Here is a 15,197-nt window from a genome sequence, read left to right on the forward strand (position 1 = left end):
GCATTATAAATTTGTTTTATTTTATTAGTGCATTATAGTTTTACATAATAATGGGGTTCATTTTGACATATTTGTAAATGCATACAACACAGTTTTCTTTATTTGAATCCCCAGTACTACCCCATTCCCTCCCTTTCTCCCTGATCCATCCCCTTACTGTACTATATTGTTCTTAGGAACCAAGGCAGAGGGAGGAAGAGAGAGAAAGGGAAAGACCTGGGCAATAAAATTAACAGAGTTATACTGGGTGAATGTATGAATATACCATAATGTATTCAAATTGTATTTTAGGTATAATGCGTCAATTAAAATAAATAAATAGATGGCACTATAAATTTTAAAACTGCTGACTTTACTGCACAAAGGAAAAAAGAATAAAAGACACAAAGGGAGACACATACACAAATAGAGATGGACAGTCCAGTTCTCGGTGGAATCATCTTTACAAGTTCAGGAAGTTATGGGTCCTGCCTGGTCTAGGCCTTGCTTAGCTACTCCTATTTCAACTATCTCAATTTTTAAGATGAGATAGTGGAGGCTTGTGATTTGCCCATATCATGCAGCTACTTAGCAGCAATTCTAGGACTTCCATTCAGGCTTTCTGAATCCTAGCCCCTATACCCAGTCAAATGAAAACTTAAATTTTCTTTCTTCTGCCCATTCATGCTTTGGAAGGATTGATGCTCCTGATAATCACAGTGAAAGGCATGTGATCTTGCCACTCTGTTTCTTTCTGTGGACATGTTCCTGTTTCTGACGTAGTTGATAGCAAGTACTTAACTTTCTGTCAAATTTTGTCATGTATAAAAGGTAAAACACAATCCTTAGCTTCCCAGAGTTCCATTTAATCCAAGCCTGGCAACTTCCATGCTTAAGGACATTCAGTCTTAGAATATGTCAAGAATACCTGCTCTCTCTCTCTCTCTCTCTCTCTCTCTCTCTCTCTCTCTCTCTCTGTGTGTGTGTGTGTGTGTGTGTGTGTACTGTCTCTCACTCTTTTCATTTCACTTCACTCTCCAAATTGCAGTCTGTTCTTCACACTGCAGTCAGAGGGAGCTTGATAAACTGCAAATCTGATCATGTTACAGCTATGCTGACCTCCATTGAATGGCTTCTCATTGCTCTTAGGATAAAGTTCATAAATGCCTTATGGGTCCTGCCTGGCCTGGGCCTTGCTTAGCTACTCCTGTTTCATCTCTTTGCTCCAGCCATGCTGAACTCCTTCCAGATGTTTATTTATACCAGGCTCTCCCTTACTTCTAGTTCTTTACACATGATATACCCTCTGCCTATTCTTCCCTTCCCACTCTGCCATATACTCAGCTGGGTCTGAATAAATTCTACTTCTATAGGGCTGAAATACCACTGCATTGAGAAGTTTTCCGTGACTCCCTCTGCTCAGCTAAGTTGGTCTTCTTTGTGATCTTTAGAATCCTGAAGTTTGTTGTAATACCATAGTTTGTTAGTATTACTCATTTAATTAGCCGTCTCATCCCCCACCCAAACTATGAGCTATGTGATAACAAGAAACAAGTTTTCCTCCTGAGGGACTCCTCCTGAGTGACTTATGGCACCTGGCAGAATAAATATTTATGGATTAACGAAATAAAATGAACTAAAGGAACTGCTTCCCTGCCTTAGGTGACAAGGCTAATAGAATCTTTGATTGGAACAACATACATGTCAGGTCATCTGGCTCAACTTCCATTTTGCAGATGGGAGAATTGAGGTTCAGCAATGTAAGATAATTAGTGGCCAAGCTAAGGTTTTGAACCCAAGTCTCCTTACTCCCAGTTCTGTGTTATTTTGTACTGTACCACGCTGGTTCTCCAGAGTGATTTAATCGCCATAGCAAGACTCAGAGATAGTACCGGTTCCAGCTAGTGCAAACAAACAAACAAACAAACAAAAAAGTCCAAAGTGATTTTTCTAGTTTTCCTAAGGGTTCAAGTTTAATGGTGGCTAGTGGCTCTTACTTGTTTCTGGAGTGGGGATGAGGAAATGGGGTTGGGTTGTAAGTGTATTCATTATTACCCACTCTCGACTATGTAAGTATAGTGCAGATAAAGCCTCATTTTAGCCATTAACAACATACATGTCAGTGCTCTCTGAAAATACTGTTTGGTAATGATTGTATTTAATCACCTAGCTTTTTACCAAAGAGTTTTGCCCTCTTTTCCCTTCTTGTGCTTTTAAATGTGCAGAGAGAGTGGATGCCAGAAAGAAGCAGCCATATACCATTTTCCATGCTCTCAAATGTCCACCCCTGCCCTCCCTTCCAAAACCATCATGCTTGAAATCCCACAGTCAGAAATGTATTTCTTTGGCTAACATATCATTCAATCTTTTGGTTTCACTTGTAAATATCTGTTCTCTGAGACAGGGAGACATCAGGACAAAACCAACATGGTGAGTGCATCAGAGACTTTCCATAGGGCCTGGTACAAGGACAAAGGCTGGGGACACCTGGAGAGAAAAGAGAGAATATGGGTACATGATTAGGAATGAGGCTAGAATTTCTTGTTCCATCATTTTGATGAGGGTTGGCTGAAAATAAGAATTTCCAGGGTACATTTCTCTTTCCTGGATTTCACTACCAAACCACAGTCATCTCTGACCTTTCATCCTCCTTCTTGCTTCATAGCAACTTGCCCCCTGGGCTCCCTTCTTATATCACAAATTTAACAAGATGAAAAGTTAGCCATCACTTTCCCTCTGACACCCCCACCCTTTGCAGCCATTCTTCTCCTGCCTCCCTAACTGAATGTCAACCTGTTTACTTCAATTCCCTCCCCTTCACAAAGCACAGTGAGCCCATCCCCAGTCCTGTCACTTCCTTCTCCATTGTAGCCTTCTAATATATTTGGTTCCTCATCCTACTAATGCTGCCCCACCCCCATTCAGGCCCCTTTCACCTCAGCTACTGCAATAACTTCCTAGCTAGTCTCCCTGACTCCAGCCTCTCCTTCAATCCAACTTGTGCAGGTTGCCAGATTAATCTTCCCAACAAGGCTTTCATCAAATCCCTCTCCAGCTCCAGCACCCCTACTGCCTTTTGTATTCATTCCAAATGCCTTCATTTGGCTCTCAGGGCCTCTCACCTTCTGCCCCCATTCTTCAAGCCACCCTCCCTCCCCCACTTCATCAACCCCATTTCTCCTTTCTCATTATTCCTTAACAGAGCCCTTCTCTTCAGCCAAACTAATCTGCTTACCACCCTCCTACCACCCACAATTTGCTCCTTTCTGCCTCTTGTTCTTTTGCACATACTGTTCTTTCTCCCTGCAAAGCTCTTACCCTCTCAGCTCCAGAAAGCTGCATCCTTGACCTTCTTAATGAGTGCACAGAAGACTTAACTTTTCCAGGAAGCCTTCCTGGATTAATTTGGTCTGCTCGATTTTTTTATTAGTTTGAATCTGATGAAATTGCCTATATTCAGCCATTTTCAACCCACAGACATGAAAATTCTATAGGGTTCAACTCAAAACTTAGCCTCACAATATTTGACTACTCTTTATATTATCAAAATATATTTCTGTATAAATTGCCTACGTTGCCCCCTATAAAAATTTCTGACATTCTGATTGTCATAGACACTGAAACCTTAGATAATATTTTGTCCCCCATGGGGCCTGAAATACATCAGAGCATACAGTGGGTATTCAAATTTTGCTTTTAATAGAATCATTACCATGTATGATATAGTGGTTGTCATCACTATCTCTCTCATATTACATTTAGGGGCACCCATGGCTGTCTTGCCCACTGGTTTTTCAATACCTCGAGGGCAAATACAAGGTCTGATTCATCTTTAGTACTGCCCCTTCACTTCTCATAATGCCTGGTACATATTAGACCCTCAATAAATATTTGTAGAACTGAGTTAAAGTAACTGTTGTACCTTTTTGCTCTGAAAGAAACAGAGGAGGCCTGGGCATCCTCTAATCCTTTTAGAGAAGATCTGGAGAAAGCAACTTGTGAATCCCTGAGCCCTGGCACAATCAAATTACCGTCACATATAGATCTTAGCAAACAGCAAATCCATGGCAACCAGTCTGGCAGTGCACTTGCCTTTCCCTGGAAACCTGCCAACTGCTACTTGCAGGCTCAAGAGAGCAAGAAAGCAAGCACCAGATAATGTCTACTGCAAGCTTCTTGCCCTTCCCCACACCTCTGCTGTGTCTCTCTGCATAGTCCTGGGGTGGAGAGAGTAGTATGTTTTCTCTGTGCATAATTCCTTAGATTAATAGATTCAGACTGGGGGGGGGTTGCATGCCAGTCTGTATAATAAAAATATAGAGCAGTCAATAAAACAGCACCCTCAGCCCTTGAGAGCCTTGTAGGTGTCAGTTAATCCTCCGTACATTCATTGCACAATTCTTTCTTTGCAGAGTTGCTGTGGACTGCCCCTGAACTGTTGAGAGCTCTGAGTGGCAGCAGATTTACAGGAGATGTCTGTAGCTTTGCCATCATCATGCAAGAAGTGATGATTTGGGGAACCACATTCTGCATGATGAAACTGCCTGCTGAAGGTAAGTGGGAGGTGACAAAAAGGTACCATAGGCCCACTGTGTCCCGATCATCAAGCCAACCCAGGCTGTTGTGATTTGCCAGAAGAGCGTTTGTGCTGACAGACTGCTAGTCTGCAAGCAACCCATGTTGTATGCAGGTGGGACCTAGAGCCAAAAGGCTTTAAGCATCTGCACTAATCATGGGGGCATCCAGGCAGCTAGTCCTTTTTCAAATTGTGACATAAGCCAAGGGCCTACAGGACCTATGTCAATACGTTTGTCCTCTTTTCCAGTCCCCTCTACTCCTTTGAATCACTTCTTGCCAAGGTTTCAGCACTACTCATGATGCCTCTGGATGTTGATCTTTCACTGTGACATAACACAGGTTTTCATTCTCATCACCCATTTAAAACACATGGCTACGAGGCAAAATCCATCAGTGAATAGTAAAATCAGTGGGTGAAAATTTGAAGAGAAACAGGATATCTGTATATTCTCAAAGCATGAACCCACAAGATAAATACTCATTACAAATGGAAAAATAGTAAGTTTACAAATGCAGGATCCTGCAGACACCACCTTACCCAGGTGTTCTCAGTTGCTATCACCAGAAATAAGGCACATCAACAACATGTAGACCGGGCATGATGCTCTACGAAGGGCACAAACATTATCTCTGAGGGTAGAATTTTTCTTGCCAAAAAAATTTCATAACCTCAATTTAATCATGAGATAATTTCAGACAAACTCCAGTTGAGATACATTTTACAAAATAACTGTCCAGAACTCATCAAAAGTGTCTAAGATAGGAAAAGAATGAGGAAAGGTCACAAAGTGGAGAAAACCAAGAAAGAACAATTACATACAGCATGAGGTCTGGAATTTTGAAATTTTAAAAAAAGGACATTAGGGGAACACTGATGAAATTCAAATAAGGACCCTATAAAGTGTTGGACAAATGCTAATTTCCTTTGTACTATGGTTATATAAGTTACTAACATTTGGGTAAACTAAGTGAAGGGTATGCAGGCAACTGTATTATTTTTGCAACTTTTTAAAAAGTCTAAATTTATTCTTAAAATAAAAGATTTTAAAAAGGAAAAAAAAGTCACTTAGCTATCTTTTGCTGCTCTCAGGGTCTCACATCAGTTGTGTACTTAAAGTACCCCAAATGTTACTCATCACTTATTAAATGAAACCTTGATTTCTCATGCAACATACAGAAGACTCTAATACCATCCATTTTCTACTTCTCTAGGCTTATCTTCTGTTATTTCCCCCATTCCAACTAAACCACATGCTTGGCAGTGCCCTGAAAATCTCATGGTCTCTCCTACCTCTGTGCCTTTATACATGCTGTTTACAGTACTTGGAATTCCTTCATCTCCCCCTGCCCCCATCTTGCTTTCTCCAACTTGTGCCAACTCCTCTGGGAAGGCTTCCTTGACTTCTTCACTGTGGATCCGGAACCCTCTCTGTGTTTACCTGTACATCTCTCTGCTACATCTTTGTTTTCTTTGTCATTGTTTAACTCAATTGGACTATGAGATCCTCAAGGGCATGAATCACACCGGGCCTAAAGAGATAGGTGACCCATTCAACTGGATCGTGTTCTGAGACAGGGACAAGGACTCCCTCTAACAGAGAGTAGATGGGGAATAAGCATTCCAAGGGGTTTATTCCCATGACTCTATTGCATTGACCACAGGATGCAACACAGGCTACTCTAGGAGAAGGAGAAGGTGTGATGTCATAAGGAGATGAGAAATCAGAGGCAAGAGTTGAACTTTTTTCATGGAGACAAGGGGCACTTATCAGGGTTTGATTTTGTTATAGCCTATGTAGGAGTGGGAAGGGCACACTGGTGGGCCAAGCAAGGTTTGGTTCATGAAGCAAAGGTTAAGAGTTGGTGGGTGGGGAGGGGACTGGGGATGAGAAATGAGCCCAAAGATGTAGTCAGGGGCCATGTTAAAGAGCCTGGATTTTTATTTTACAGATAATGAGACAGTGATATTGCCAGATTCATGTTTTAGGAATGGTTTGGAAGTGTCTAGGCTGTAAGCTGAAGTCAATGAAGCCCAGTGTGGCTTGATGGGGACATTGAGAGCTAAGGATTTTCTCCTGCTTCCAGGGAGTGAGCTTTTTCCTTTTGTATAAAGGTCAGTCTGGGTGATCCAGACCTTTGGTCACTAATGGCTTTTGGGTTTGAATAGGGACCCAATTGAGGCCCTGAGTGTCTGGACGCAGAACAGTGTGGTAGATTGAGATTGCCTATGTTCATATTTGAATCTGTCACTTACTAGTCATGTGACTTTGGGGAAATTGCCACATCTGTTTGTAGTGAGAAGCCAAAGAATAATGCATGCAAAGTCCTCAACCCATAGTCTGATATATAGTAAATATTCTGTTGGAAGTGGCCTTCATTGATCATCAACCAGGAGGGGCTTGATAAAGCCCTCAGCTGTTTACTGCTATTCTTAGTTCCCTTTGCCTAGAGGCCAGTCAGATCCCAAAGCCCAGACTTGTGGTGGACCTGAGCTTGCAGGGAGAATTATCTGGGTCTCTTGTGGGTAAGGTTTAGATGATTTGGGTGTGAATGAAGGAAACCAGGTTATCAAAGCGTTGGAATTGACATCAGGTAAGCTGCATAGAAAACCTAGTAGAAGTAGGATAAAGTTGTGTCTAAATGATACCAATAATTCAATTGATTAATTTCTTACCCCCTTCCAAAGGTCTAATACAGACTTCTGCTCAGATACAATTGATATTCAAGTCCCCTAAGGAGAAAACAAAGAAAATGATCCTGTGTTTTTTCCTGATAAACCCCTTTCTTGCCTAAAGCTCAGTTATCTCTGTTGATTCTTGGGTAATTTTTCCATGATGTGTAAACCTCTCTCTTCCTGTATCTGGACAGAAATCATAGACAGGCTTAACAAGCCTCCTTCTGTGTATAGACCAGTAGTTTCTGAGCATGCCCCTCCAGAATGTCTGCCTTTCATGAAGCAGTGCTGGGCTGAGGTAGCAGAACAATGACCAACTTTTGATGAACTATTTAACCAAGAAAAGATTCTCTAAATCTCACCACTACCCACAAGCCATCTTAAAGCCACCCTACCCAAGTGCAACAATTGGGTGTTTAGCACATTGTGGAATAAACTTGCAAGGGAAAAGGATACTTCTCTTGGCAACCTGAGAGTGGCCACTTTGAGGTCCTTGGTGCTAGGGCATCACCACTGTATCCTCCAAGAGCCCATGGACTGCTTTTGGTATACTTCTGTATCTTAATATTTTTTCAGGTCATCCACAATCTGGCCTAACCAATCTTTCTACAATGGAATTGAACTAGCAGGTATTTGCAAAGATTGACATTGAGACTGTCAGAAGTTGATATGATAGAATGCATGGGGCTCTTCATAGAGCTGAGTTTGCTTTGGAGATCTCAGGGAACTCTGATAGTATATCATTTATATCATGGCAAATTGGTTTTGGAGGATCAGGAAGAATATGCAAAATTTGATAGGGTGTTCAAGAGGGGAGAATGTGCAGATGGAGAATGCAAAATTAGGAGATTCCTTAGTCTCCCAGAGAACTACTTAAGGCAATAGGTACATGAAAAGTGATAACCCCTTTCCTTTGGATACTGAATTTCTAAAGAGGCTAATTCTTTCTCTAAAACTGAAAATCAGAAGGGAAGATGGGGAACGAACAGAATGAGCCCTACTAAGGAATCTAGGGTGTGGATCTTCTGTTGATGCATGCGGTATAGAATTTTGTTGAAATTACAAGATACCAAAAGTGAGGGTGCTCTCCAGAGTACCTTGTCAGCTCTGACAGAGAGTTTTTTGAGCCTGGCTAGAGTACAGCACTGAGATGCTTTATGAGTGGCAGGTATCTGAGGCGGAAAAGAGAAAGAGTTGGATTGAAAGCCTGAGGGGCCCTGCTTATGAAGTCATCCGTGTCCCCAGCTAACAATGCCTCCATTAGTCTGGCTGGCTTTCTTGAGGACACTCAAACAGGTGTTCAATAGTATGGAAAAAGCAAAGGACCATTAAGGTCAAATTTCTAAAAACTTACCATGAGGCAGGAGATAAAGCATTTGCCCTGTGTTGATGCTAGAGATGTTATTTCAGAAGGCAACAGAAAAGCTGGTGATAGATAGGAGTATGCATCATGCAACTTTCAAACAAGACATTGCTGGAGCTACCCTCACTAAAATGCTTCAGTGGAAATTTAGTCTATCTGACTATAAGACTAGCCTCCCAACTTTCTGCAGTTAATAAAATTCTAAGAAGAGAAGCATTTCTCTAAGTTAGGCAATAGGGAGAACCCAAAGGATCTGAAGCAGCTGCTGAGGTTACCCCCAGGACCTTGGTGGACAAATAGAAGGGAAGAAAATCCCTAGTGTTCACCTTGAGGCATTGGGTGTGCCATGGAGCACATTTAGCCCAGCTCTATAACAACACTCATTGGAACAGAGACCTAGAAGTTTGCTCAGCAAAACTGCCACCAGTTTTTTTAAATTGTTGTGAACAGAGCTATGTACATGCTAAATATAACAGCAAGGGAGCTACCCCTCTTAATGCTAGGCCAAGTTTCTTGAGATGGACAAAGACCCAGGACAGTATATTGAACATCTGTGGCATGTAGCCACAGGGCCTAGGATAGGCAAGAGCAGTTGAATTTCTACATGACTCTGACAGAACTGAAGGACAGATACTAGGGGACACCATTGTTCTTGTACCCCATGGTAAGAAATAGGGGTAGACATGACCATGTAGAACTCAAACACTCTTTAAGTGGTCAGGGAAACTTCCACTATTCACTGGCAACACAGAAGCATTTGAGGATAAGTATAATTTAGTAGGCGAATGATCTATAAGGGTAAATGGTCACTTCTGCCTCCTTTCCCCTACTTCATCCACAACTGGCCTGGGCCAAAGACCAAATTCTGTTGCCTTTAAAGTGACTACTGTTCTAGTGATAGCATCTCAGAACTGAAGGAGCCTGGCTAGAGCACATTCATTTAGACTTGAAAGACAAGACCCAGAAGGGTAGAGAAAACTACTTGGGGGGAAAAGAGCCCTGTGAATGTGCAAGGGTGACAATGAGGGTGGGTGGTGACTTTTCCTATTTATATCAGGGCTCATCTCTCCTGCCCTGGTATTTTAGAGGAAAGGATTTGTGATAAGGGGGCCTGCTCCATCATCTCTGAGTTTAGGGAATAAGCATTCCTTGACTCCTCTTTCTTTTTTACTTTCAGCTTAATATTTTCAATGGAGGGAAGAAGACCAATATCATCGATTCAATCCTTTGGATATTGGAGCAATATTCTAGCAACTTGGAAGATTCCAAGAATGTACTGGAGACCTGGAAATTGAAAACCAGAAAACGGAAAAGCTTCTAACACAGATGCTACCACTGTATGTGTGAACACCTGAGGAGTGTGAATCCTTATAACAGTGTGTTCTATTAAAAAAAAGAAGAAGAAATTACCCATCAACTAACTGCTCCCTCCCCTATCCTGCACCCCCTCTACTCCCAGTGGGTTTGAGTCACACCTTTAAATCAAAGTAGAATTGGAAACCAAGGGAGCAGAGCACACATCCTAATTTTCCACTACCTGTGGATCATACTGGTCATTTAAGTTTTTGGTGCTTCAGTTTTTCTATATGTCACTTCGTGACTTTGCCAGGATGTTGACCAATTAAAAGAAGAAAGCTCCCTTGAGCTCCTACAGGAAGGTAGCAGGGTTGTTTTTTCCAGGGTTTTTCTCTTCCTTAGTTGAAAACATTTTTTTGTTACAATTTCCCAAATTTCTCAAGCATCTTATCATGTTGTAATGTGATCTTCTAGAGATAATTGGGGAAATTAGTCTCATGGAAAGGCAACCACCTGGGAACATTCCCTGGGATGGGGGAGTCGAAGCAGCAGTGTTGAGAACTGAAAAAAAAAATTCCATGAAGGCAAGTTGGAGCAGGTCTGTCTGTTCAGTGCTATACTCTAGCACCTGCACAGTGCCTGGCACATCTGAAGCACTTGATATGTATTTGTAGAATAAGTGAAGGAATTAGTGTTTTTACTCAGGTGACAGTTCCCTTCTCATCATTTACTTGGCAGTGAGTTTTGGAGACATCATGTTTGAGCAGGGGTGTATGGCATAGAAGAAGGCTGATGTCTTCTTAGGAATAGCTATGTCTGCTTTTCAGATCAGTCTCTGAATCCCTCAAAAAAGGCTTCACAGTCAAACCTGATGCCTTTGATTTGGTCACTTGTACTTCAGTGACATTGTGGGCTTCACCACCATCTCAGCCATGAGTGAGCCCATTGACATGGTGGATCTTCTGAACAACCTGTATACACTTTTCAACATGGTCATTGGCAGTCATGATGTCTATAGGTACATTAATTAACATAGAGAATGTGATTTTTATATGAAACTCATCTGTGTGTATTCCAGATTTGAAGGATGCATTTTTCACAGGATGTTGTTCTTTAAGAATAAAAAGTTAAGTGGTACACCACTTCTATTGGTTTTCCTTTGGAAATGGAGGTCAAACATAATGCATGTCATTTCCCACTTCACAAAATAACAACTCTCAATCCAGAAAGAGATTGCCAGACAGGGCTGGGGCTGTAGCTCAAGTGGTACCACCATCTGCCTAGCACACGTGAGGCTCCTCAGCACCACATAAAAATAAATTAATAAATAAAAGTAAAGGTTTTGTGTCCATCTACAACTAAAAAAAAAAAGAATAAAAAGAGAGATTTCTGGACAGATTCCTTTTGATCTGTTTTCTAGAACTGGGACTAAGAAGAGGTTGAGGCTGAGAGCTACTGTGCTTCAGTGGCTGAGTTCCCATAGTGCAGTCAATGTTGTTCTGGGCACTGAAGAGGGCATAGAAATACTGTTGTTTTGCCCACAGTAATGGCTGCAACAGTTCATCCTGGTAACATTTGTGCACTTCTAATACATGGTATGAAAATCTGGTCTCTTCCTTTAGGTACTGTTTTTAAACAGGAAGGAACTTGGCATTACACCAGGGAGCTATTAGACCCAAGACTTTGGGATTGCTACAGGGTAACCCAAAGCCTACCTATTGGTCTGAAGTCTGGGGAAGTGATTAATTGTAAGGTTGTAAGCCCCTGATTCTATCTTCTCCTACTCCCCTAGCCTATAAGTTTCCACTTTCTCTGTCAAAGGTTGCAGAACAGTCATTCATTTTGGTGCAGTTTCCTTACCCTTGTTTTTATATGTTGTTTTGTTCTAGGCAAAAAATGACTAAAGGTATCATAGCTGTGCAGGGATATTTCTATGTTGTCTGCAACATGGATACTTATCTTATTGATGGAGAGAGATGCTCCAGGCTTCCCAGAATTTAGACAGCTCCCCTGTCCCAGGAACCAAGGTAGAGCTGGAGAATGAGTAGCTCCATTCATTGGATCCTTCACAGTAGTCTGAAATGTTCCAGCTCTCAAATCACAGGGCAGTGTGTTTATCTCAGATTAGACAGGGCCCTTTCAGGTCAGGTAGAAAGCCTCAGGGCTAGGCCAAACCACCTAAATAGGGCTCAGAAATAGACATCATACCTGTCAATCAACAGGAGCTGCAAGCTAATCAAAAGCACACATGGAAACCACGGTGGAAAAAAAATCCATGGAATCAGACTACCTGTCTTAACTTGTTGAACTCAAGCAGCCTGAAGAGAAAAACAAATCACTGAAAGCTAATTCAGTTGAAACTAAAATCAAAGATGATTCAGCGTGGGCAGTAACACAGCCACTAGTTTAATCAATCCAGCTGATTCTGTTCAGACAATTGTTGGGGGTCTTTGAGATGAGACCATTAATTATTTTTGGACTTGGCTGCAGTAGGGAATTAGTGGGCTGCTCCCAGGACAGAGCAGGGCTATATGAATCCAAAAATGGAATCTAATTTTTCAGTCCTGTTTATTAAAAACAACACTGTGCAAAGGAAATAAAAATTGAACCAGCAGTGAATCACCAAACCCGTTTGTATTTTCATTTTCCTTACCTGTAAAATTGGAATCACCTCCCCTGGCACTTGATAATCTGAAAGGGAAGTGAGAAGGCTACATCAGAATTATGGCATTGGTGATTTGTTTTCACTTTCAGTTCTCCTGCCACCACCTCCATCTGAATCAGACCCTTTTCTATACCTTCCCTTCCCTTTCAGTGTCCTTATGCTAGCTGGTGCAATCTGTAATTCCTCATACAAATCGACATGCCAAGGCCCAGCAGTGCCCAGGCTCCCTGCTCTTCTAGTCCCCTCATAAATATCCTTGGGGCTTCCTGGTAACTGACTTATCAAAGCTAAAGGGTCAACTATCAGGCTCTGGTAATGGCCAACCGCTGAGTTTCCACTCCCATATAGCATTTATGCAACTCTGTGCAGGCAATCATGCCTATTTGGGGACAGGAATCCTTTCCTCAAACCATACTAGGTTATGGAGACCCTGGATGGAAGCATGCTGAGAGACAAAGCCCTAGATGTGAAAAGGATCATTGTTATTGGCTATATAGAAAGTCATGATGAGAGCCCATTGCTGATTACTAAACTTCTTTCTCTGGAACCTAATCATAGGCTGGTTTCGAGACATGACTTTTGGTGATGATGATGATGGTGATAGCTTACATTAAGTGTTTTGACATACTATTTAGTCCTTAGAAAACACTATGAGGCCAGTGTTGTCATTATCCCTATTTCACAGATGAGGATACTGAAGCTCACAGATTAAGTGACTTGCCTCAGGTTTGTAAGTGGTGAATCTGGGATTCTAGTCAAGGCAGTATGATAGAGTTTCATGCTCTTAACTATTGCATCCTGTAAGTGTAGTCCTCTAGGAAAACATAGATTGTAACTAGATCCAGTCCCATAGTAGCCCAGCCCAACTGGCCTTTCAGCTTACTCACCTTTTGAATTACCTGAAAAGCTTCAATTTACTGGTTGTCCAAAAGAATGAGCACACTTCTATGGAGAAGATGAGGAGCACAAATTTGCTTTTATTTCTAAATGTTCATCCCTAACTGGCCCATATGGATCAGTTGTGGGCCAGTATTGCTGCCCCTCATGGAGATAGCAGTAGGAAAGAAGGAGGTGACTGGTGGGAAAAGGACCAGTTCTTATTCCCAATTAGTATGAAAAACTAATTTCATCATATTTTAGAAGTAATACAGAAACCAGAGGGAATAGATTCTTCCTTGTCCTCCCTTTCCCTAGGCTGCTCTAGTTCATTTACCCAAAGTTATCTATAGATATGCCTGCTGGGGGAGTATCTTAGGCAGCTTCTCCTTGGGTGCTCCCCCTGGGACATCCTACAGACAGTCCTAGAAATATCCCCTTTCCCTTCTCTCCAAATTCCTTGCAGCCTGATATTTCTTTAAGGTCATTCAGGAGCCTGTGAAATAACTACACTTATTTCAGAATCTCTGGGTGGGGTGCCCAGACATCTGTAGTTTTAAAATAAAAATCCTTATGTGATTCTAATGTGCAATCAGACCCATAAACTGCTGATAGCCTTCCTCTGACTTTCTCACTATAGAAGATCATGTGACCGCCATCCTATCCCTGACACAGTGAAAACAAAACAAAACAAAAAAAGAAACACAAAGAGGTTAATTGCTTGCTAATTCTACTTTCCCTGATTCCCAGGTAGAGACCATTGGAAGTGTTTAGATGGTGGTCTCAGTCAGGCCTCCCAAAAAGGAATGGCAGCAGGCATGCAGCTGAGATTGAAAATATGTCCCTGGATATCCTGAGCTACATGGGCACCTTCAAGATGCAGCCTGTGCCAGAAGTACCAGTTCAAATTCAATGGGCCTGCACTCAGGTAACAACAACCAGTTTAAGTAAGGTGAAACATTCCCCATGTACCTTAAGGAAGACTAGAAAAGGAAGGTAAAAAGGTAGTTCTTCCCTGATTCCTGGTGGCTGAATTATTGAGGTGTCCAGGGCTGCAAAATTCCTTTATGCGCACCCAAGTGTACCTTCTTCCCAGCTCCTGCACCACAGTGAACAGCAGCCCTCTTTTAGCTATTAAACTGTTTAAGTCTGTCTTTCTGAGTTAGAACCAATGGTTTCTTGTTTGACTGTGCTACAAGATCACCAAGTATACTGTATTTAGGATAATTTGTTTAATTGACAGATATCTCAACTCCTGAAGTATTTTCCCCCACACTCATTCCTTCTTGCTTGGACATTTTCAAGTTCTCTCCCTTCACTGTATCCTTCCTGTTTCACTTCACACATTCCGGTATATTGAGAGACATCTCACTTGATGTCACAGATATCTCACCTACTAGACCCTCCTGGTAGCCTCCGCACTCCTCACCTCTTTCTCTTTGATCTGCTCTTCTAGGTTCCTTTTCTTCCCTCATCCTTTTCATCTCTTTTGTATCAAACTTCTTGAAAGAATGAATGACACAATGCCATAGTGAAGAGGCTATCCACTCCCCCTTAACCCTTTTGCAATCTGGCTTCAGCCCTCACCATTTTCCCCAATCTTTGTCTGCTCTTACCTGTCTGTAGCATTTGGCATTCATGACAATCCACCCTAAAACTTCTTTCAGTTGGCTATCATGATTTGCTCCCCACTGTCCAACAGTTGCTTTTCCACTTGGTATACTGGTTTTCTTAGCTTTTTTTTTTTTTTTTTAACCATTTTCTGC

General features: G+C 41.8%; 1 protein-coding gene across 1 annotated transcript in view; it reads left to right on the forward strand.

Moving 5' to 3' along the window:
• Positions 1-15,197, forward strand: part of Gucy2f (guanylate cyclase 2F, retinal) — an 87,082-nt gene that overhangs the window by 60,950 nt on the left and 10,935 nt on the right. Inside the window, 8 exon segments of the mRNA XM_026396770.2 lie at positions 4,392-4,532; positions 7,426-7,577; positions 9,778-9,856; positions 9,859-9,931; positions 10,718-10,779; positions 10,782-10,908; positions 14,206-14,339; positions 14,342-14,372. Coding sequence (XP_026252555.2) covers positions 4,392-4,532; positions 7,426-7,577; positions 9,778-9,856; positions 9,859-9,931; positions 10,718-10,779; positions 10,782-10,908; positions 14,206-14,339; positions 14,342-14,372 — 799 coding nt within the window.

Source organism: Urocitellus parryii, chromosome X, assembly GCF_045843805.1.
Source record: "Urocitellus parryii isolate mUroPar1 chromosome X, mUroPar1.hap1, whole genome shotgun sequence".
Taxonomy (NCBI): domain Eukaryota; kingdom Metazoa; phylum Chordata; class Mammalia; order Rodentia; family Sciuridae; genus Urocitellus; species Urocitellus parryii.